The sequence below is a fragment of the Heterocephalus glaber genome, unplaced genomic scaffold, assembly GCF_053883595.1.
Source record: "Heterocephalus glaber isolate CG9 unplaced genomic scaffold, H.glaber_assembly_v1.0 deba00001523, whole genome shotgun sequence".
Taxonomy (NCBI): domain Eukaryota; kingdom Metazoa; phylum Chordata; class Mammalia; order Rodentia; family Bathyergidae; genus Heterocephalus; species Heterocephalus glaber.
Genome location: NW_028258327.1, coordinates 23,506,355 through 23,529,946, shown reverse-complemented (window position 1 = coordinate 23,529,946; position 23,592 = coordinate 23,506,355). Strand labels below are relative to the sequence as shown.

The window sequence follows — 23,592 nt, the reverse complement described above, 5'->3', positions numbered from 1 at the left end:
ACTGGAGGAAATTCTGGAAACTAGGCCTTAGGAGTGGGATGACAGGATTTAGCATGGTATTCATGGTTGTATATGAAACTGACTATAAGCAAGGAGTTAAACACTCAATGTCTATATAAGTTGTTAGACAAGGCAGAGCACAGACCCAGTTTATCTCAGGGCTTGAGAGACTAAATCTAGCTAAGACCAAAGGAGAAGAGAAAGTACTAATTTGTGTTCAGATGCTTTGCTTATTAACCCCTTTTAAAATTAAGAATCTGATGAAAATCAAGGGCTTTTGAGGAGCTAATGAAAAGTGGATTATCTCACCATGGCTGGAATGGTGCCTGGTAGATGGCACTTAAATACAGCACATACAGAATTAATGATCACCCCACATACCTAGGTACACAACTTTTGTATTATCTTTACAAGAGGGGTTGGCATATTTATGGGCCTATGAAATCTTAAAAACTCCTGCTTCACAGGTCAAGACCAGATAGCAGATAAAGAGTGAGAATAGTTCTAATTTGAGGGCAGTATGTTCTGCAAAATCAGGCTATTTCATTTAGAGCAAATGATGCAATCATTGGGGTGGCAAATGCTTTATCTGAATGTCCTCAGCTAACAAAGGCTCAAGGCTCAGACTAAAGTTGTCAAAAGAGAAGAACATAATGAGAGAAGAGAAAAGAAGAGGAAAAAGAAAAAAAAGAGGGTGTGGGAGGCAAGGAATGAAGATAATATGATGAAGATTATTAAACCCATCCTGTCTGTCAGATAAGCATCACTATGATGATAAAGCATCACACATGATAAACATCTGACTGTAAATACATCACACTTTAAATTAAAAATTGTTCATTTTCATGGAGTTAGCAATTGATTTCAGATTCACATTTCTGAATATAATAGCAAAACTAGCCAATACTATCTACTATAGAGCATCACAGAAAACTAAAGAAAAACAGGATAGTTTCCAAGGACTGTAACTATTAAATTCATAACAGGCGTCATTTCTTAACTGGTAACTGTGTGCCAGGATAAGACTGTACAGTACTTGCTAAGAAGCTGGTCTGCACTGCTGTATTCTGATTTCACCTTCACCTTTTGAGAGGCACTATTATTATTATCCCCATCTCATGATGAAGACACTTGCTTTGAGAGGTGAAGTCATTTGCCCATTACTGCACAGCAGGTGGTAGAGCTAAGACTCAAAACCAGGATTTCTGAATCCAGAACCCATGCTCTTTAATCTGCCAATGAGAAATGTGCAGACCAGTCAAACTATTACGGTCTCACATCTACACAGAATATTTTAATAGTCCTTAATTTTATAATTAAAGAATCAAAAACAAATTTGCCACGGGTGGAAGAAATGCCACACCTGTTGATAACCTTGAAGAAGTGTTTCTTGTTCCTGTATTTCCTTTTGGATTTGCTTCAACTTTTCTCCAGTGACAGGATCAGCTGTTTCTCCAAAATGTAACCACCTTTGTTTTCTGTTTGTTTCTTCAAAGCTAGTTAACTTTAAGAAAAGGCAGAAATCGGTCATTCGGGGAAGGAAATGATGAAGTGAGACAAAGAAAGAGTAATAGAAAACTCAAATGGTGAGACCCAAACTATTTTATAATATAATACTGGAATTTGATGTAACTATAGTTAGGTACAATGACTTTTGTTTTGATGGCTCTGGTGAGTACATGAACTCACATGTTAGTGATATTCACTGAGTCTAGACCTTCTATATAGCAGTTCTTACTGAATCTAATTTAAAAAGGACTGCTAACAGAAATCATCAACCAATTTAAGTTTAGATTTTCACTCCAGAGCTTCAATTTACTCTCTGCAAGAAGTTATTCTCCAGAACCATGCCCATATTTTATACAGCAAATAGGTCAGTCAACTCCAAGAAATAAGGATGACAATGGTATTAGCAGGGAGTAAAGGGGTTTTGTTACTGTTGTTCTTCTAGGTTTTTTTTTTTTAAATAAAAGGAAAAACAGAACGATGTATTTAGTACCTTGGTTTGAAGAATATAATTTTCTTGACTTAACTTGAACAGTTCTTTTTCCTGTTGTCGCTTTAGTTCCTCCAATTTATTTTCTAGTTCTTTCTCTTTTTCCGAGAATGTGACTTTAATTTGCTCGATTAGGGCTTCTGCACCCCTCCATTTTTCTTCTGCTTCTTGAGCCCTTTTAAGCATAAATAACTCTTTCTCTTTGTTCTCACCACTGTATCCTGAAGAATCCTTTTAAAGAAAAGCATTATTTTATTATAGTAATTTTTCATATAAAGTTCAAATATAGGTGTTAGGAAAAAAAAAGATAAAGAATAAAAATGACATGGTTAATAATGTTCTATCAGAAAGAAAAGAAATTTCACATCTGTTATATTTTATTAATTGTCTTTTGATACATAATTTTACATATTAATGGGGTTTATGATCTTTCCACACATTAATTCATGCATTGATCATATATTTATAATTTAGTTTTAATATAATTTTAGAACATAAAATTTATAAATATTAATGTAAAATTTAATACCTACAGTCTGAAATTGAACACAAGAATCAGTTGCTATAGGATCTTCAGACTTCTTAGGAGTAGCCAGGTAATTTTCACTTTTGGGAGCTGCTTTACTCAAAGGTTCAGGCTTGATGAGTTTTGTTCCAGATAATATTTCTAAATATTAAAAACAATGGATGAAAGTATTTATGTATTCAGCAATTATGTAATAAGTAATAAAATAACAGGAATACTAACACAAAATGAGGATCTTAAAAATGCTGAGGGACACTACAACACAGCTGTTTCACTATAATTGCAATCAGAAGAACTACTACCCATAATCAATATTCTACTCAATTTGACACAGATGGCTAATCGACTCAAGACCCATATCAAATAACAAATGGAGCCAAATAAAAGCGAGAAGACTGAATTGGGGTAACTTCAGGGTTTATTTAATTACTTGGAAACAAATTATTCCTTATCTGTTCACAATTATAAGAATTTATAAATGATGAATCAAACCTCAAAAAGCAGCTGATAACTTTATTGAAATATTTTAGTTCAGATTAAGTGTGATTTCAAAGCATACTTTCATAAATAATAAGATACATAGTATAGTGGAATAATATGAATTACACAGGACTTCATAAGAGCTAACCTAAATTTGACTTTAAGAGGTTAATAATGCTATTATCATATAATGGCAATATATGTTAAATTAGAAAAAAATGTGATAAATGTACATTCTGGTCCAATTTTCTACTTTTCAGGTAATTTATAAATCCATAAAGAGTAGAAATAATTCTAAGGTCAGAATTATTTGTTATTTATTAATTATTATTAATAAATATTATTAATTTATTATTTATTAATTATTATTCAGTTAATAAGGCCTTGGGGAAATATATACAAGGGATTTTAAAGCCCTTATTCAAATATTACAGGTTCTGATTGTCTTAGAGATCAAATTTTATATTTTTAAAACAATTTCTTCAAGATGGTAACTTTCAAAATGCAGAATTTACTTTTTCATTAAAATGTTATACATGGTGGGTGTAGTAGTGGACACCTATAATCTCAGCTACTTAGAAGGCTGAATCAGAACAACAATAAGTTCAAATTCAGCCTGGGCAACTTAGTGAGATCCTTTCTCAAAAAAATAAAATAATAAAAAAGGGATGGAGATGTAGCATCAGTGCACCCTGAGTTCAATTTCCAGTACTGAAAAACAAATTAAAAAGAAAGTTATACCTGGTTATTAAGTACACAAAATATAGAAAAGTCAAAAGAAACAATTTATCAACTGTGTCTTCCAAAAATCTTTATTTCAATCTTTTTTACAGGCATGCAAAGGTTTTCCCTTATATAGTCATGATCATAATTAGGCTGTTTTGTGTGGGTTTTCTGGAGAAATTTCTTAAACCATTAAAATGATTCACTGTAGACAGCAATTTAATCCTTCCAAATTATTGGAGATTAATTACTATGACCAAGGAATGAGGGGAGTTACTGTTGTAGGAGGGAATATAATAAATATACTTTGAATAAGTAAAATTAGCAAAACTGCAGACATCTGAGTGGGGGACATATTACTTTATATTTCATAGAAGAGAAGGAATTGATAATGATGAAAGTTGAAAAATGTAGCTGGGACACAAAAAGTATGGCTGTTGCAACCTTTGAGTAGTTTCCACTCTATTTTCATAAAAGGATCTTCTGAGACTTAACAATAGTTTAGGATAGGGATGGGGATTTAGCTCAGTGGTGCCGCCGTCTGCCTTGTAAGTGCAAGGTTCTGAGTTCAATCCCCAGTACCAAAAAAAAAGGTTTAAGATAAAATTTCTTTGTCTTATAAATTTAAGTAAACCTAAATCTATTATTTAAAAAAGAACTTATAAAGTGTAATAGTCTAAAAATAGAAACACAGAAGTTAGAGCTGAAGAAAATTAATCTAGAATGAAAAGAACAGTTACATGGAAAGTCCTCCATTCTTTGCCTCTCCCTTATAAACAGAGACCTACTTTTGTCCAGGAAGACAATGTGCTGTTAAATACATTTGACTCTACAATATCTATGCAAAGGGGGCTGGCAAGATCAAAGTTTGGTCAACAGGATGGAACCAAGAGTTTCCTTCATGGTGCTTCCAGAAAACTGATTACAGTACTTCCTAAGCAGCTGATGGTTTGGCTATCATCTACCTTTCACCCTACTTCATGGACAGAGTTTGGAGAACTGAGATAGAAGTCACATACTATAGATTTTGCATCAGTAAAGTAGCGGGAATCTGGTTTCTTGCACAGCTGTACCAGCTTTGAAACTGCCTATCTCTGGAGGCTGTTATATGAAAAACCCCAGTAACTTCTTTCTTGTTCTAAGGTTGATCCCAAATACATTCTCTGAACTTTTGTATACTAATCTCTGTCTGTGTCTGCTCCCTCGAGAACCCAGCCTATGGCAAGTAACCATTTCAAAGGAATTAGTTCTCAGTAAACTAAAACTGCTGTGGGCAATTATTCAATTAAAAAACCAGATTAAAAATCCTAGTTAATAGTATAATAAAAAAGTAGCTCAGTATAATAATAAAGTCATGGTCCACCGTTAACACTTTAATACAAATTTCAGTAAGTTGGTTTTAAAAATTCTATAGTCACAACTGCTGTAACATTTTGAAATAAAAGGAAAAATTAGTTTAAGAATATTAACTTTACTAATAAAAATATTGTTGCTTTCATTTATCATTCTCTACATCATTCCCATTGTTTCTTTTCCACTCCCTGTCACATTGTTTCTGTTTTCATTCATGGTACATCAGTAGCTTTCTGATCACTGTAACACAACACCCGACACTCATAATTTAAAAGACGGGGGGCCGGGAATTTAGCTCAGTGGTTCTGCCACCTGCCTCGCAAGCGCAAGGTCCCGAGTTCGATCCCCAGTACCAAAACAAAAAGAGAGAGGGGGTTTAATTTAGAGTTCAAGCCTACAGTCCAGGTAAGCTGGCTCCAATGCAGAAACATGGTGGAAGAGCATGGAAGAACAAAGAGGCTTAGTTCATGGGGGATGAGAAGCAGAACAGGGAAACAGTGGCAAAGAAGGGACCAGGAACCACATACAGTACTCAAGATTATGCCCCTGTGACACAATCAAGTATACTCAGAAGTGTGCTTCACTAACTTGTTAGGTATTTCTTAACCCAATCAAGTCAACAAGCCAGGATTAATGATCAAACATGATTAGGTGACCCTGTCAAACCCTTAGATTTTGGTTCTTTGACTTTCTCTCTACCTGAGCTACTCATTCCCACTGGCAGCAGTATAATATAGGTCTTTACACTAGCAGTAAACTTAACCACTTCCTGCTGTTTTAGGAACCTCTTGGATGGCTGCTTTACATTTTCTCTTCTCTCTCATAACCTCGAATTCCTTTGCCCTATCCTCACTTCCATCTAATGATATTGCTTTCCCTTTCTCAGAGAAAACTGAATCAGAAGCAAGCATCCATATTCTCTCCCTGCCACATCTATCCATCTACCAGCATATACTATTCTTTCCTGTCTGCCTCCACAGCTCCCCAAATGTAGAACTACACATGTTCCTATCTAATGCTAGTCCTTCCTCTTCTATTCATGGACATTGCCCCAGCAATTCTTCCCTTTACTACACTGTTAATTCTTTTCCTCTCTACTGGATCTTTAATAGCCCATCAACGTACTATCACTTCTGCTAAAAACAAAGGAAAGCCATTGACAACACAAAGGTTCTCTTAACACCCCACTTCCCAAGTCAGCTGCTGCCCCAGTTTTTGGCTGCCTTTTTACAGCAACATTACTCTAGGGCAGTGGTGGTGAACTGATGGCGCATGTGCCACAGTGTGCAGGTTCACCATTACTGCTCTAGGGCATTCTATTACTTGAGAACCATCAATATCCCTACTCCATGGAAACTGTACTTCTGCTTTACTGATAATGCTAAAACCAAAGGTCAGTTTTCAGTTCTCATCTTTCTTTACCTGTCAGAAGAAAAAGAGCAAATCCTTTTTCTTTAGCTGGTTTTAGGATTCTCTATGCTGTCAGGTTTCTTCCCAACTACTGTCTCTTTTATACATTCTTCTTCTTCTGCCTGACTCCTTAAGTTAGCATGTCTGGGCCTACAGCTTTCCTTTGCCTTTTTCCCTCTAGCTGGCCTTACTCTTTGGTATTCTCAATGAGTTTCATGGCTCAAAAAACATCTCTTAGTTTTTAACAACTCCCAAATTATACCTGGAGTCTAAACATCCCTTTTAAACTCCAAACTTAAATCTAACTGCCTCCTTGTCAAATACAAATCTCAACATCATCTCAAAAACTAAACTCCTACTCTTTCTTCCAGCTAAAAATCTACTCCATCCCTCATTCCAGAGTGCAGTAATTCTATTCTTCTAGTTGCTTGGGTCAAAAACTTTAGCAATACCAAACCAGTTCTTCATATTTTTGGTTTCACCTTCTAAATATAACCACATCCAACCACTTTTTATCACCTCCATTGTTACCTCCCTGGATCAAGCCTGTTATCTATTAAAAACTGCATCTTCCAGAAAGGAATGTAGTTTCTTATGATTCTCTTCCGCAAAATTAAGAAAAAAATAAAGTAATATATTATATGCACAGAATTCTGTTTTGAAAAGAGTATATCATGGGCCGGGGATTTAGCTCAGTGGTTCTGCCTGCCTCGTAAGTGCAAGGTCCTGAGTTTGATCACCGGTACCAAAAAAAGAGTATATCATTACCTTTTTTCTTAGCTTGATTTGAGGTAGGAATGGGTCTCAAATTGTTGCTTTTCATATCCTTTGAAGTTTTCTTTTCAAGCGTAGAGAACAACTTAGGTGGTGAACTGCATTTACCATAGCCTGAGCTCCTAACTGATGCATATAATCCACTCTGGGGTTTTCTTTTAAACAAAGGTGGTACACTTCTGGCCTTTCTGTATGGTGCCTGTTTACTAATTATAGTCCCTTCTTCTCCAGAAGAGACTTGAGATTTAAAAGCCTGTACCACAACACAAGAAAAAAAAAAAAAAGTCTGTATGCAACAAACTCTTTAGCATTATGAATTTCAAATGAAGATTTATCATACAGTAAAATGATAGTGATTATCAAACAATGTGGTTCACAAAAGGCAGACAACAAAACTGCTCTAATTCATTAGAATTTTAGCATTTTGAAGCATACTTTCAAAATTAACATTACAAGACAGTAACAAAGATTAATAAAACAAAATAAACTTATCCAAAATCTAAAAATGTGTGATTATTAGAATGAACATAGAAGAGATCAAGGAATATATTTTGAAATCACATTTGAAATCCTTTTCTCTAGACTTCTCAAGATTCTTTAAAATGTTTATTAATACCTTGCCTTATTCCACAAAGAACTAGAGATGATTTAAAAACAACAGTGGACCACGGGTACTATACAACAGAAAACACACAAAATTTTCGGGAAAAAGGAATGGTGAAATACAAATTTCTTCATGGTTGCTAATGGCATTCCTATAAAAATGCCAACTCACCTACAGTGCAAACTGTTGGAAAGACTGAACAATAAGCAATACAATGATGATTAAGCTTTCTTTTCTTAAACTATACAAATTCTGGATTCTGTTTACTGAAAGAAAAAGAAATAAAAATGCAAACAATGGCTTCTAAAAGAAAGCTAGTATTACAGTGTTATTTCTGAATTTGGGGATTAGGCAGTATGGTTAAAAGTATCATCCACAAATATCCAGAATCTACTATAGAGCTTAATTATGTAAACCAATCCTACCGGCTTAAGAAGCACATATTTTTTAATAGTACTTATGTACTTTACATAACTTTATTTTTCAATATAACAAATCAATTTAGAGTATAAGCACTTACTTGATTAATTCTGTCATCCTCAGATAATACTGAAGAATTAACAGATATTTTTTTCCTCAAAATATCAAGGTACATTTTATCAATATGTTCTTCTGTAGCAGTTACTGTTGGACAGCTATTTTCCATATCCTTATTGGCTGTCTTTTGTAAAATCACATTCTCATCATTTTTGTCAAAAAGTTGGTTCACATTTCTTGGGTCTTGACATATAACATTTGCATTTATCTTAAGGGGTAAAGAGCGAACATTTACAGTGTCTTTACTATCAGCCTCTTTTGGAGCACTATCAAACAAAACAGGACACAGAATAAACTGGTATGAGTTCCCAAGTATCAGTTAAATACACACACATACATATTTGAGTTGTAACTATTCAAATTAAATTACTAATGTTAAATACACTTACAATTCTGGTTAATACAAGATACTGACAGTATATATAATTGCTTTTAATTTCAGATAAAATTTTTTTGTGGCTATTGTGTTTTTTTGTTGTTGTTGGCAGTACCAGGGATTAAACTCAGGACCTTGTGCTTACAAGGCAGGCATAGTGCCACTGAGCTAAGCTGCCATTGTGCTTTTGAGATAGGGTCTTGCTTTCTAGTTCAGGCTGGCTTTATGTTCACTATGTAGCACACCTTGGCCTTGAACTCATGATGACCCTGCTGCCTCAGCCTCCCAAATGCTGGGATTATAGGCGTGTGTGCCACAACACTCCACTAACTTCAGACTTTTTTTGTGTGTGTTTTTTTGGTACAGGGGAAAGAACCCAGGATCTTGCTCTTGCGAGGCAGGTGGCAGAACTACTGAGCTAAATTCCCGGCCCACTTCAGATATTTTTAATGCAGTTTAATAAAGGATTATGCAGCATAACCTACACATAACACTGAGACCTAACTTTAAAGCAAGGACAAACCAAATAAGACTGAGAATTACTTTTGTGTAAGAAAATAAAACAAATTTCTAAATGAACCTTTTAAATATATCTTTTATCCATTTTTTCTTAAGTCAACCTGGATTTGAAGCAGGAAAAGCAACTTACACAATTCTGTAAGAAAGTAAAGAAGTAATTATAATTTATGCTATAGACTCAGAATCAATCATCATAGTATTTAAGAGTCTAAATACTAAAAGCCACCAATATAATCACAGTATAAAAAATTTTTAAAGTAAAAAGAAATCATTAGGATTTTAAAATAAATCATTTATGGTTTAAACTACTTAAATGAAATAAAACAATTCAGACAAATTAGGTACTGAAAAATCTAGAAAATATATCTCAATGAAATGCCCTGAATTTGGTTAATACAAGCAAACTACAGGGGCTCCAAAAATATGCAAACTATTATTCGCAATTTACTTAATCATGGTCAATTAGGTCATTTGATTTTATACTTTATAAAGATTAAAGAACAGTTATTTAATAAGCTCCATTTTCATATTCCATAGATTGGGTTCTCGGTAACCATTAGATATATATAAAGTAGTTGGAATCACTGAAATATATAACAATTATTTCAAAACCTGGCTAGATGCTGGGCATGATGGTGCACGCCTATAATCCCAGGACTCCCAGAGACTGGCAGGTGGATCTTAAGACCAAGCCCAGTCAGTGCAACTCAATGAATTAGTGAGACTCTATCTCCAAATAAAAAATAAAAAGGGGATGGGGATGTAGCTCAGGTGAAGGGCCTGGGTTCAATGCCCGGTAAATGCAAGAAAGTTTCCCATCTTTGCTGGGTATCAACTAAACTATCTTTCCTTGCCACCTTTCCAGTAGATGGGGTCATCTTGCCTTTAAAATGTTGAGTGTTAGGATGACAGGAACCCAAAAATCCTGTAACTAGCAGTGGTCAAGTTTTGGGTGTCAGGAAACTGACAGCAGAAGCCAGAGAGGGCAATTGACATTTTACAGTGAAAACATTTACTAAGCTATTGTAAGAACTTATAAAGCCTTCCACTGAACCTGGAGTACTAAGAAAAAGAGCTGAAAAGAATGGATATTTTTTTAGTGCTGGCTACCACTGGCTGCTTTCAGTATTAAAGAAAAAAAAAAAGCTCAAGATTGGATGGCTGTTCTATAAGTATAATTGGAAGGGAACAAAAAGTCTAGAAACTCAGGGCTCACCAGGTTCACTCTCTGTGTCTAGACTAGAACCACACAATAAGACTCAGAATGGAAAAAATGAGAAATAAGATTCCATGAGGCTTCTCAGGTGAAAAGTGACTCAGTCCCTTCACAAAAGGTGTCCTTTTCACACTTATGGTTACTGTTCTCCAAAATGTACAGATAATTTTAAGTACATGCAGAGAAAAATTACAAGGTTCAAGAACCAAAGATACATTGCAGATTTAAAACCTTTACTTAGCAAATAACTTTTTTTTGCAAATAACTTTTAAGTTTGGTTACTGGTACAAGGAACTGACTGGAACCAAACAAATTGGAAAGCTACTCAACTTTTTGAAGGCCCACAACCATATATGAAAACAAAAGAACTTTCAAAGCCATCAAATGAAAGCCTTAAAACTACCAACAGGCAGAAAGTGGACAGCAGCATATCTCTAAAGATGGGCATAACCTCTTCACAAAATCCACTTTGATTGTTGTGATGGTGATAATATACAAGACAAATTGTCAAGGAATGGAACTGGGGGCTACACAAAGAGCAATGCATTTATAAAGTTCCTCTTTAAGGGTAGAATAATAGCCCAATCAAGGAAAATCTCCATCTCCATTATAAGGGTCTTCCCAAGATCTTTCCAGTGTTTTCATAGTTGCAACAATAACTGCTGTTTTTTCCTCATACTTTTCCTTTCAGAACGGGAGTATCTGTTGCAGTTCCATCATTATATGGGTGGGGTAAGAATACAACTTGTCTTTTCTATTTATCTACTGGTAGGCAAAGATGGGCCACACTTAAACCTGAAGAAGAGGACTATACAGTACTTCAACTGGAAACCCCGGGCATTCAGGTAGAGTCCTGAATGGGTCTTTGGACTATCTGCTTTGGGGATGGTATGGAAAGACTATATATAAAGAAGACTGAAATGGATATCTGGTTATTACAAGGGTATGTTCAGGAAGATACTGGCTAGATCCTTACCAAACTAATTTGCTTTTCTTTCTAGGGACACAAGCAAGCCACATTTCCCAGCTTCCTAAGACTGGTTATCTAGATGTACTGATTTTTTACCAAAAGAATGACAGCCAATGTGATGAGGCACTTCTGTGTTAAGTGGGTTAAAAGAAAACCATTCTTTTTCTTCTTGACTGCTTGGATGATGCCTTGCCAACCTTAAAACTACAGGCTGGTAAGAGAACAGTGTCTGAGTCACTTTCTTGTTGCTGGGAAAAAATACCAGACACCCACAACTTAAAGGAGACGTTTATTTGGTTCCTGTTTTTAATTCAGAGTTGGCCAGCTCCACGGTAGGAAGGCATGCTGGAAGGGTCTATGGAGGAAAGCTGCTCACTTTATGCTCAGGTTAGCCTGGCCCACTAACTGTGTGGAGTGGAGCTTCAACCTAATCCCAATGATGTACATATGGTGATGTAAGCAAGAAATTTTTTTTTGGTATTTAGCTACTAGAATATCAAGGATTATCTGTTATAGCAGCTAGGATTACTTATCTGACAGCTTACAAAGGCAGGTTTTTGCATGTGTGTACTCAAGGTTTTATTACTGACATTCTATAATTATTGTTGTGTCTGTCTTGTATACTTGTTTCCAGCTTTTAAATACAAACATATAAACCTATTTAGAATTTATATTATTAAAATGGTTTCACTTGTAACAAAAACACAAGATGTACAAGACAGTCCCTTCAATAACATTAACATACCCCCAAAACAACAATGACCAGCACACACAATCTACTCTTTAAAAATACTAACTAGCAGGCCGGGGATTTAGTTCAGTGGTTCCATTGCCTGCCCCAAGAGCGCAAGGACCCGAGTTTGATCCCAGGGCCAAAAAACAAAGAACAAACAACAACAACGAAAAAAACTAACTAGCACTATGTACTTAGTTGATGTCAAAATCATGTTCTCTATTAAAATACTTTAATATGTATAGATCAAGGGAAGAATACAAGTCTTAGGAGTCATCAAGTAGACGGGTTTTGGTGTCAACTTATCTTTTTCTCTCAGCTAACACAGATGTGGAAACAATGCCAAAAAAAAAAAAAAAAATCACTGCAACTGGACTTATGTAATGAGAACATCAAGACAAGAAGCTGCTCAAACTGTGTCTCTTGAAAGCATAAGTGAGCAAATGACTAGATGAATGGACAATAAGCTATCTAACAAATATTTTATGGGTAGCAAAGCTCTGACAAGGTAAGTGTTCAAGCACATGGACTGCCTGTGTTCCCTGGTTACAGTCATATGATCTTGGACAATTATTTTAACCTTTAGCTTCAGTTTTCTTGTCTATTAAACAAGGAAATAATGGACTGCATTTATGGAGTTGTTTAAGAATTAAATGAAACGATGTATGTAAAGAACTTTGCACAGTACCTGTCCAAAGTAAATGTGATGAATGCGAGCACTTATCAGCATCATCTGGTTCTTGTGAGATTCACTACTAAATTTGGTTGAATCTAGATTCATCATTTTAATAATGAGGATAAAATGCCTGCCCTCCATGTCATGAGGATCATGTGAGAATCAGGATGTGACATGGCTGTGACACTGTAAGTGCTACATAAATGCAGAGTTGTCTGACAGGGCTACTGTGATATGCTACTCATCAGAATCACATACACTTACCACTAAACTGAATTGGAGTGGGAGCATTTTTATAAAGTTTGTTTCTCTTGTGACCACAGAACTTACCCTGTGATTAAGTCAAACTAACTGGCTTATGAGCAAATGTATGATTCATTTAAAGTAAAAAATACACTTTTCCCTTCTCTATGAATCAACTATTCAAAGCTGAAGAGATATTTTTCAGTGAAAAGCATTAGGCCTAATTAATGGCAGCAAATTTTTTAGTAGTATCTTTTTTTTTTAATAGCACTAGAAGAATTTTGAAGATTTAGTGACTCACAGGTAGATGCACACAAGCTAATATTAACTATTAATCATTCAATACAAATTACACAGAACAAACGATTATAAAAGTTTCCAATGATAAAAAAAACAAGCAAACAAAACCTACAATCAACCAATTAAACCTGCACAATACTCTCCCCCAAAAAACTTATACCTTTTAGGCTGTAAATCAAAACTACTGACTCCAACGGAATCTATTCTGATAGGTTTCATCAACTCCTCCACTGTGGGCAGATCTAAGAGGAAAAAAAGTTAAATGCACAAGCCAAAAATGTTTTGCAAATTGCTTAATTATGTGTTTAATATCGCTAGAATTAACATTTTCTTTAATTGACAAAAGTAACAGAATGGCAAGCACAATAAACCTGGCTTCCCATCATATAACTGTCTGTACCAAAAAGGCATCCTTTGATATTTATCAAATATTAACATCTGGCCGAGGATTTAGCTCAGTGACACTGGGCCTGCCTTGTAAGCGCAAGGTCCTGAGTTCGATCCCTGACACCAAAAAAACGAAACAAAACAAAACAACAAGAACAAAACAATCAAATATCAACATCAAATACACATCTCAAATATCAACAGCAAATATTTACATTTATACAATACACACATTTGTTGAGTACCTTAACTGATGTCAAAGCATTATCCTTTATTAAAATACTTTAATACATATGTATGTGCAGAGAGTAAAAAAAGTCAACTTAATATGATTTATTAATTTGGTCAAAGTATATTAGAAGAATTGAATTTTATTCTATGTTCAGCTCTAACATTCCATTTGAAGCAAATCCTTTTTAAGTGCAGAGGCTGAAAAATAATCACCACAGCAAATGTATTTAAATTATAACACTGGAAACTGTTTAGATCTCAAATAGTTGAAAATTTCTATTTATCTATCAGCTTTTACCAGATTCAGTAGTAGAGATGTGTTTTGAAGACTCCTCATTTTCTTGAGGATGATCTTTCACTGAGCTCTTGATCATTTCCACTGAGTTACTCTCAGCTCTTTGTTCATCTGCATCTCCTAAAGAATGAGCTACACGACAATATGCCTGATGTAGGGCTTCAATGTCACTATTGCTTTGCCCATAAGAAATACCTGTTGAAATAAATATAATCCCTAGTATAATCCCATTATAAACACAGGCGAAATATAATGTCCTAATGTCATCCCTTTATCTGTTAGGACTGACAAACAAGGCTCTATTTAGCACAGTGGTAATATTATAAACAGAGTCAAGTAGAAACCTAGGTAATTAATGGCTATAGCCTACCAGTGTGAAATCACAGCAGGCCCAAGAACTATTTAGCAAGTTGAGATGGTCTCGATGCAGTAACTGTACAGTCTAATCTTACCAATTACTGTCCTATTATCCTTGACTGTTCTGTATTGGATAAAACTACTCTTAGACTACCCAAAGTAACACAGTCCTTTGAAGAATTCTATCTTTCCCTTACCACTCCCTTCTTTCACTCTTTGCTGTCCTATACCATCTTGTAGTGTGCATTTTTTCAACAGCAACTCACTCCTCTAACTTTGTGACAGAGATGTATTCCAGTGTCTTGTTAAAGCTGCTGCAATCAGAAGCAATTTCTTATAACTAAATCCACGTTTCGTTCTTGTCAATTCCGTGAGACATGTGGTATCTTTTTCCTACTTTTCTTCTACATCCATTCTTTTTCTTATTGTTCTTGCCTGTGATGGGTGCTTCTCTATTTCTTATGGCCAATACTCTTATCCCAGGGGTCTGCATTTAGCCCTCTTTTTTAATCCTCTTATTTTTTTAAACCTGGCTAATTTAATCCAAACCCATAAACTTTATTTCGGTAATACCTTGGTTCACGAATGCTTCTGTTTGTAAACAATTTGGTTTGCCAACAAAAGCATTCAGCAAAATTTTGCTTCTTCCCTAAAACAGTAAAACAAATTAAGTTCATAAACCAAGGTACCACTGTATTCATATTTTCATGATTCCCAAGCTGTTATTTTTGTCCTTATCTCTTTTATGAATAACAAAGTCTCAAACAGACATTTAGATTGTCTTAGAAGTAAATCACACCTAATATATTCCCAACTAAATTCATTATATTCCCCACCAAAACTTGTTCTATTTACTCAGCATTTTGTGTTTTAGCTAATGGCATCACTACTCAGTTACCTAAAATAGAGATCATGATGTTGTCATTCACTCTTCCTTCCCAATTAACCTTCTCTCATCAGCAGACAAATAAATTCCAGAGAAAACAATTCCTAATGATATTAATAACATCAGATATTTATCAGTATTTTCTCAATCATTTTGTAACTTTTATTCCTAACAGTGGAATTTTCAAAATTAAAGAATGAATAATGGAAGAATGTAAAAAAAGAAGAGAAACAGCAGTGACCAATCAATCTACTATTGATAACTACGGTTAACTAATGCTTAAAGATAAAATAGACTATATAGCCTCATTTTCTTCTATATACACCAAAAACTGTATAGTGTACAACTCTGAGGATATATGTAACTCAAAACCTAAGAGGTGCTGAGCAGTGAAAATGCGTGTGTAAGAATGACTTACAATACATTTCTTTCTAGCTAATGCTTCAGGTACCCAGGGCTATTTGGAGTACACTCAATAAATAACAAATATGCTTAAACAGAGTAAAAACAAGAAAGTGGAGCATACTGTTAGAAAACAATTGCCAACAGTTAAGGGGCAGGAACTTTCCAAGAGGACTTGAAAAAAAAGGTGCCTATTAAGGTGGGCTTAACTATTTCCCCTAACTACCAGCCAGATTCAGAGCAGCATGACAAAAGGAGAGAATTATTATGAAAAAGGAAAGGCACAAGCTGTTTTCTTTCCTTTATAAAAATGTCATGAAGCTTAAGTATCTGCAGAGCATACCTAAAAGAAATGACTTCAGTGGTAAGCAGTAGAGCAGTACTGAATGCTCATACCTAATTTATAGGTGTAAGGTGTCAGAAAGAGGAGACACTAGGCTTTATAAATGACCTAAAAGTTAGAAATTAGAGTTGGGGATAAGTATCAAGGGTTATTAAGAAAACAGGGAGAAGAAATGTACGTTTTTCATAACTTTAGTCATTAACCGAAGCTATATTATGAATAATTCTACAATCATGTAAATTAACTTTTCTCATGCATTTCATGAAAAAAAGGGCTTACTTGCCTGCCTTTTACATTTAAGTGAGGACGCTATGTAATTGTTTCATTTATTATACTAAGTTGAAAGCTCCTTATATTTTTCAACTTTAGAAAGCTGAGAAGTGTTGAATCCTATTTTGCAAAGGAAAGGGAAAAGATTCATGAAGCAATAGTCACTCTGTGACTACTTCAGTCATGCAGCCATACCACAAAAGAGTACTTGCCTGGAAGACAAATGAAAGTAAGTGAAAGCTAGCTTTCACCTGGTGTTAAGTAAACCACATATTTATACTTAATAACTTCTTTAATGTAATGCAGCAAAAGAATTCCAAAAATGATATTATGAACAAAAGATAACCTTTGACAATGTTTTACCTAAACAGCCTGCTTATTACTAGGAGAAACATGGCAAAGCAAAACAAATAAAACCCACTAAACTTTTTCAGTTCTTATACCAAGTTCAGATGCTCACTTGAAGTCTTACAGGTGTACTTTTGAAATACTAGGTAAATTTTTTATCTCACAGCCAATAAATGTTTATACTATATGTCTTCAGGTATTATAGCTTGAACTGTTAACAGAGGGTTAGAAATGATAACTACCACCATACAGTTTCTACTTACTCCTTACTGAATCTTAACAATGTACTAGGCACTATACATCATCTCAGCTGACCATTATAAAGCCTCATTTTAAAGAAATAAGTTTAGAGGCGTTAGTTGTCCAATGTCATACAGCTGATAAGTGGTAAGGATGGAAGTATGATTCCAGGTCTATCTGAAAATAAACTCATGCTTTATTACCATCTAATAATTCACTAATCAAATTACTTCAGAGTTAAGAGTATTTAAGAAATAAAACCACCCCCCCTCCCCCCACCCCAAACTGTAGTTTCACATGTAGCTTGGATCATCTCAGAATTACTTTCAGTAACAGTTTTGATTTCTGAGTTTTTCTTATAACTTGCAGCAGCGGTTTTCTTACTGTTTTACAAAATTATAGTTTTTCAGAAAAAAATTATGGGTTCCAGAGATGTTTGATTGAAATTCCATTTTAAATCATACTTTAAAACTTAAAAACTGTAAAATAACCTTATCTACAAAATCAAATGTGCCACTTTGTAATTTTAGTATTTTGAAGACATTACACAATTGTAATATTTTTGGACAACTTTAATTGTTTTCATGCACATCTTAAAGGTTTCTCTGGCCATTCCACCCACATATACTAATGTATATTCTAATACATTACTGATTAGGAAAATTGTAGTTCTACATTGGTCTTTTAAAAGAATTCACATGTGCTTACTACAAACTGTACACCCAAAGAGACCACCACAGTGATAAGAAATCAGACATTTGAAAGGAGATTGTAGTTTGGTCTTCTTTTGGTTTTTGATCTGGTTGCTGATTATAGTGGTTGTTCAGTATTTAAAAATTCATCAAGCTTCAGTATCCATGAACTATTGGTTTCTATTGGTATACAATACTTCAATAATAAAATTTTAAAAAAAGCTGAGGTATAGAGTTGATCAGTGATGCCTACTGGTCTTTCTATTCAAGTGTGTGGGTCTGTTCAGTTGACCAGCATCCTGAGACTACAAAGCAAGCAGTTTTAAAAGTTTCTATTTGGGCTGGGGATTTAGCTCAGAGGCATAGCACCTGCCTGGCAAGTGTGAGGTCCTGACTTTGATTCCTGGTGCCAAAAAACAAAACTAAACAAAACAAAAGTCTCTATTTGCAGCTTGTGCTAAATCAGTAATTTATAAATCACAACAAAAAATAAACACAGTGGAAAGCTAATGGTGACGTGAGAATGTACCATATTTTTCAAGGGACTAATGCTCTTACTAACATTATAGGTAAATGTTACAAATGTGTGATAATATATACTTATAGTGGCTGACAGAATATTATCAATATAGAGTTCTACGTAAGATTCAATTACATATAAGGGTCCCGCTTGCTTTAAAAAGCGTGAAAAGCATTACAAGCTTTAAGAATGGCTTAGGTAGTCTCAAGTATTTCAGAACACTGGGGCATAAAGAGGGGGAACTGTGAGAAAGTACAATAAAACCAAAGTATTATTTTTCCTACATATGACAAAATATACTAAATTCTCTGGAAGGACAAATTAATATCTATCTACAATACTCTACTTTGTTTCAGCAACATTGTTCATTTACTAGTATTTATTTAAAAACCACACATGGCTTGGACTACTAATAAGCATCAGGTGCCACCAAATTATGATTTTTTTTTTTTTTTCAGTGCTAGGATTGAACCCAGGGTCTTCTTACAACCCCACCCTCCTTGAGACACAGTCTCACTAAGTTGCTAAGTTGCCCAGGCTGAGCTTGAACTTGGATCTTCCTACCTCAGCCTCCCAGAGTGCTGAAATTACCGGTATGTGCCACCATGTCCAGCTCAAATTCAGATTATTCAAATTTTTATATGTGGTAGAAAGGCGCAAGTTTTAAGTTTTTATTGTCAGTGCAGTAATTTTATGTATTTCCCTAGAAACAGATTCAATTAGTCTTCAAGCAGTCCATAACTAAAGAATAAGCCATTTTTCAAACAACCTTACCTGTTCCTGTCATTTCATTATCGGTCATATCTGGTAGGGCCTTTGGCTTAGTTGTTGCTTTATCTTGTTCATCAAGATTGGTACCTTCAATGGAGTCCAATGAATCAAGCAGCACAACTAGAAGAATATAAAAGAAAAAGTACAAGGAATGCAGAAAAATCTGTGGTTCTTTTGATCTAATGAAGTTATTTTATTCATATATAATATATAAAAGTGAGTTTTTATATGTAAGTGGTATGTTACATGCATATGAGTTTATATATTCAACAAACCTGATTTCCTTTCTATGTACAAGAGACTGGGCTAACACCAACAAATGTATCTATGACATATCTATAATTATATACAGGTCTAACATACATGTGTACTTGGATGGCAAAGGGGCTAAGAAAAATAACAAAGGAAATATAGTAAAATATAACAGGATGAATTAAAGATGGGCACAAGGGACACACTAAGTTCTGAACTATAATTCCTTAGAGAGATTTAAAGACAAGGACAGTGATTCACTCAAAATTATTTAGATGAAACAGATATTTTGCCAACTAAATCATGAAAATATGTAATATTTACCATTAGCCAGCATGTTAGTTTTTTCTTCTGCCTAAAAAGGAAAAAATGATTAATTATATGTTTGAAACCAAAACTATGTTTAGTTACATAATTTGAAACAAATTTGAAAACCAGTGCTTTTCTCCAAAGATCCGGAACTGTGCTTTCCAGGTTTCCTTCACTACTCTCATTCACCAATATTCTTCACACCCAGAGAGACCAGAGCTCTCAAGGAGCTTCTACTGAACTTTGGCAATCATCAAAATTAATTTAGTCTAAAAAGACTTGCTTAAAATATCTAGGTGCCAGCTACTCATTATCTTGCTTAAAAAATTCTCCAGTTATTTTGTACATCAAGATAACAGGGCAACTGCTTCACCACTGACTAAAAGGTATAATAGAAAATGTAAAATAGGAAGAAAAGGGGCAAAGGGGAAGGGGAAGTGGGAGGGGTAGGGGAAAGGAAAGAAGGGAATGGAATTAATATGAGAAAATGAAAAAATGGAAATAGTCTTTGTAAATAGGGAGGGATGGAGGGGTTGAAGGGAGGGCAGGGGAAGGGAGAAAAATAAGAACCAAGCAAGATTATGTAAAGGTGCAAATTTCCAATGATGAATGTCATTATACTGTATACCTAAAATGTACCAATAAAATTTTAAAAAAAAGATAACAGGGCCACTTCACAGGAGATTCTGCAATTACAAATTACCTATCAATTTTCCCATATTGTTCAAAATTAATGACCGACTACATGTACACTGTACTCACAGTTTCATCTATACTTTGAAAGAGGTAATTTTCAGAAAGGGAAGTCACCAACAGATAAATGTTCTTCAATATAGATTGCCTTAGAATAGTATCATCTTTATTCCTCACTTGGCTAGGCAGTGTGTAGGGTCTTATCAAACAGCTCTCTCTGAAGCTTCTACATTTAGAGTGGTACATTTTTGTGCAGTACATACTTTCTTAATATATCCCACTAGCAAAATAAATAATAGCTCTTAAGAAGTCTTAATAAGAACTGAGAAATGAGAGAAATCAGACCTAAATGTAATAATGTCACTGGTTATCTCAGCCAATTAAATTTCAGATACCAATGTAATCACTAGCATAAATACTAAAAAGGGGAAATTTATTATATTTCACAAGGACAAGTCCTACCAAAGAAAAGTTTAATTATACCAGTTTCTTTTAAAATTTTAATTATTTCCCATTTCTAAAGCTGAATTTTAGGAAATCACCTGGCAAAGGATATCTTATAAAATCACTGATTGTTATTTTTCCTTTAAGATTTATGTTAAACATCCTGAGTTAAGAAAATGTTTAACTGAGTGTAAGGAAACCTATTTTTAAAACAATGAGCTAGACATGAATTCTGTATTTCAAGCTCTTCTGATGGAAACACTATAACTGATGAAAAAAGTTGCAAAACTCTCAAATGTAAAATCGATTTATACCTGTTTGGGTATATTTATTTCTGATCTGGGCTTTTCTTTGGAATGAATTTCTTCTTCATCTTTAGTAATCAAAGGTACATCAACATCCTCTGCATCTTCAAAATCATCACTGTAATTTTCTGAAGGAAATAATTTTAAAAAGTACAAGAATCATACTGTCAAAATAAGTCAAATTCCGGGAAAACTAATTTCCAAAGGCACACGTCAGCATAAGAATTTACTAAGATAGTAACATAAGGGAACCTTTAGACTTTTAGATACCATATTTTTTGCAAAAATTTAACAAATGTTCAATTTATGACTATCTTGGGATTATTTCACTTTTTTGTGCTTTCAGATAGTTCGAAAAGTTTCATATTTTAATCTTTTTATTACCCAACTAAAAGTTTCTAGAGTTGTCCAACAGACTTTATTTTACCTTTCAAGAAAAACCCTAAGATTAGCTTTTTCAAAGACATTAATCTCCAATCGCTTACTCAGAAAAAGCAGCACTTTTGTGAAATTCTGATATTCTCCAAAGGGTTGGATTTTTCTTAATTTAAGTTGATTGTTTAATTCTCTTCAGGTACCTCTGGTGTAAGCCTTAGTAGTACTTCTGAAAGATCTATCTGTGATCTGTCAGGTAAATACTGGTCCCATGTGACCTTTACTGTTTCCCAAATCCTAGCATTTTTGGCTGAGATTTCTAAATTATATTTCAATGGTACTGTAGCAGAAAGAAAAGCTATCTCCCTGTGAAATGATTTCATTGGTCTATTTATGGGGAGAGTGAGACGGGTTTTTTGGCCAGTTACCTCTTCAACAATTTTTAAGTTTATAGCTCTTACATCAAAGGACTGGTAGAAATCTGTGGGCTGAAGAAGAACAACTTTTTCAGAGTGGCACTGACCATTTAGTTAAAATATCTATCTATCTATCTATCTATATATATGTATTATTTTTTGGTACCAGGGATTGAACTCAGGACCTTCCGCTTGTGACGCAGGCAGTGGAACCACTGAGCTATATCCCTGGTCCCAATCTTAATTATATTTTTACAGATTACATCACAGTGAGAAACAGGATGGCCTGATGGGGAACAAATTGCATGAAAACTAAAATGTCCACTTTAGAAATGCCTTTTAGCCAGGGATTTAGCTCAGTGGCACCGCGCCTGCCTCGCCAAGTGCAAGGTCCTGAGTTTGATCCCCAGTATCAAAAAAAACAAAACAAAAAAACAAAAGCCTTTTACTCTTTTTGTTTACATTGAGGGGACAAGCTGGATGTAATCAACTGGAAGTCTGTAAATGAATTTTGGAAGGCATTCAAGTTAAAATAAGGATGATGCCAGTAAAATCTGGCAACAGAGACATCTCCATTTTAATTCATAAAAAATATGTTTAGAACAGCACGGGTACTGTATTGTAAGTAGATAAGCTAAGTTACTTGGTTAAATACAACAGTATCTATATTCTATGACCCAATTTTTTTTTTCTCTACATGAGAAGAACACTTATTTGGGATTCTCAAAGTATCAGTGGACATACTTAAATTTGCAAAATTGTAATGAGCTAATACTATTAATGATGCTTTGTATTAGACATACTTCTAGGTGCTAGGTGATTGAAATTTTCATGTTCTAGGTGGGGATCACTGAATTTTAAGTAACCCCAAAGATTATACAGTTAAGAAATGATGAAGTTGGGATTTCAAAATGGAAAGGAAGGGGTTATAGCACATGTGATTGGATAAAAGCAGTGTAAGAAATAGTTCAGGTATATAGCATAGTGCTTAACAGTATGACCTGGAGACAGACAGCCTGGATGCAATTTCTTGTTCTACTACTGAACTAATGGCAGGTCATAAACTCTCTTGACCTCGCTCTTTTCATCAGTAAAATGGGGATAACACTAATAGCTCAAATGACTGCTGAGATTAAGAGTTAAAGTGTTTAAAACAGTTGATATGCACAGTTGATATACACAAGCATACTTAATACTAGTAATTATTGCTGTTAATGTGATTATAACTAGTCTTGCACTTAAAGTCAGTATTTCTCCTTTTCTTTTTTGTGTGGTTGTGGGGATAGAACCTAGGGCCTCAGGTATGCCAGGCAAGTACTTTACAACTGAGTTACAGCTCTAAGCCATCCAAATACTATCTCTGATTGGGAAAACTGCCAGTCTAATGTGCATTATTCCAAATTACATTTTAATATTTTTATTTAGTGAACAGCCTATAGGCAAATTCTACCATCCAACCTCCTCCCAGGGAATGTGTCACGAGTAAAGTAGGTTGGAAGTAAGAAGAAAATGCCACTGGTAGACATCAAAAGAAATGAAAGGGACAGGAAATAAAGGGAAAGAAAACAGTACAACAGTACACTAAAGCAAATTTAGTTGATATGAAAATGAAAGTAAAGC

At 34.6% G+C, this 23,592-nt stretch overlaps 1 protein-coding gene across 5 annotated transcripts in view; it reads right to left on the bottom strand.

The window, feature by feature from the left end:
• Window positions 1–23,592, bottom strand: part of Cep162 (centrosomal protein 162) — an 81,329-nt gene that overhangs the window by 27,789 nt on the left and 29,948 nt on the right. For 3 of the 5 annotated variants that reach the window (XR_002388004.2, XM_004860250.3, XM_021240687.2), the window contains exons 7-16: window positions 21,191–21,309; window positions 19,755–19,785; window positions 19,182–19,298; window positions 14,353–14,544; window positions 13,597–13,678; window positions 8,387–8,669; window positions 7,257–7,515; window positions 2,530–2,663; window positions 2,000–2,227; window positions 1,364–1,504 (exon numbers count right to left, since the gene is read on the bottom strand). Coding sequence is in view for 4 of the 5 variants with exons in the window: in XM_004860250.3 (XP_004860307.2) it covers window positions 1,364–1,504; window positions 2,000–2,227; window positions 2,530–2,663; window positions 7,257–7,515; window positions 8,387–8,669; window positions 13,597–13,678; window positions 14,353–14,544; window positions 19,182–19,298; window positions 19,755–19,785; window positions 21,191–21,309 (1,586 nt within the window). In the remaining variant the exon portion in view is untranslated. The remainder of the gene's footprint in view (window positions 1–1,363; window positions 1,505–1,999; window positions 2,228–2,529; window positions 2,664–7,256; window positions 7,516–8,386; window positions 8,670–13,596; window positions 13,679–14,352; window positions 14,545–19,181; window positions 19,299–19,754; window positions 19,786–21,190; window positions 21,310–23,592) is intronic. The other 2 variants (XM_021240688.2, XM_021240689.2) reach the window with 2 other exon arrangements.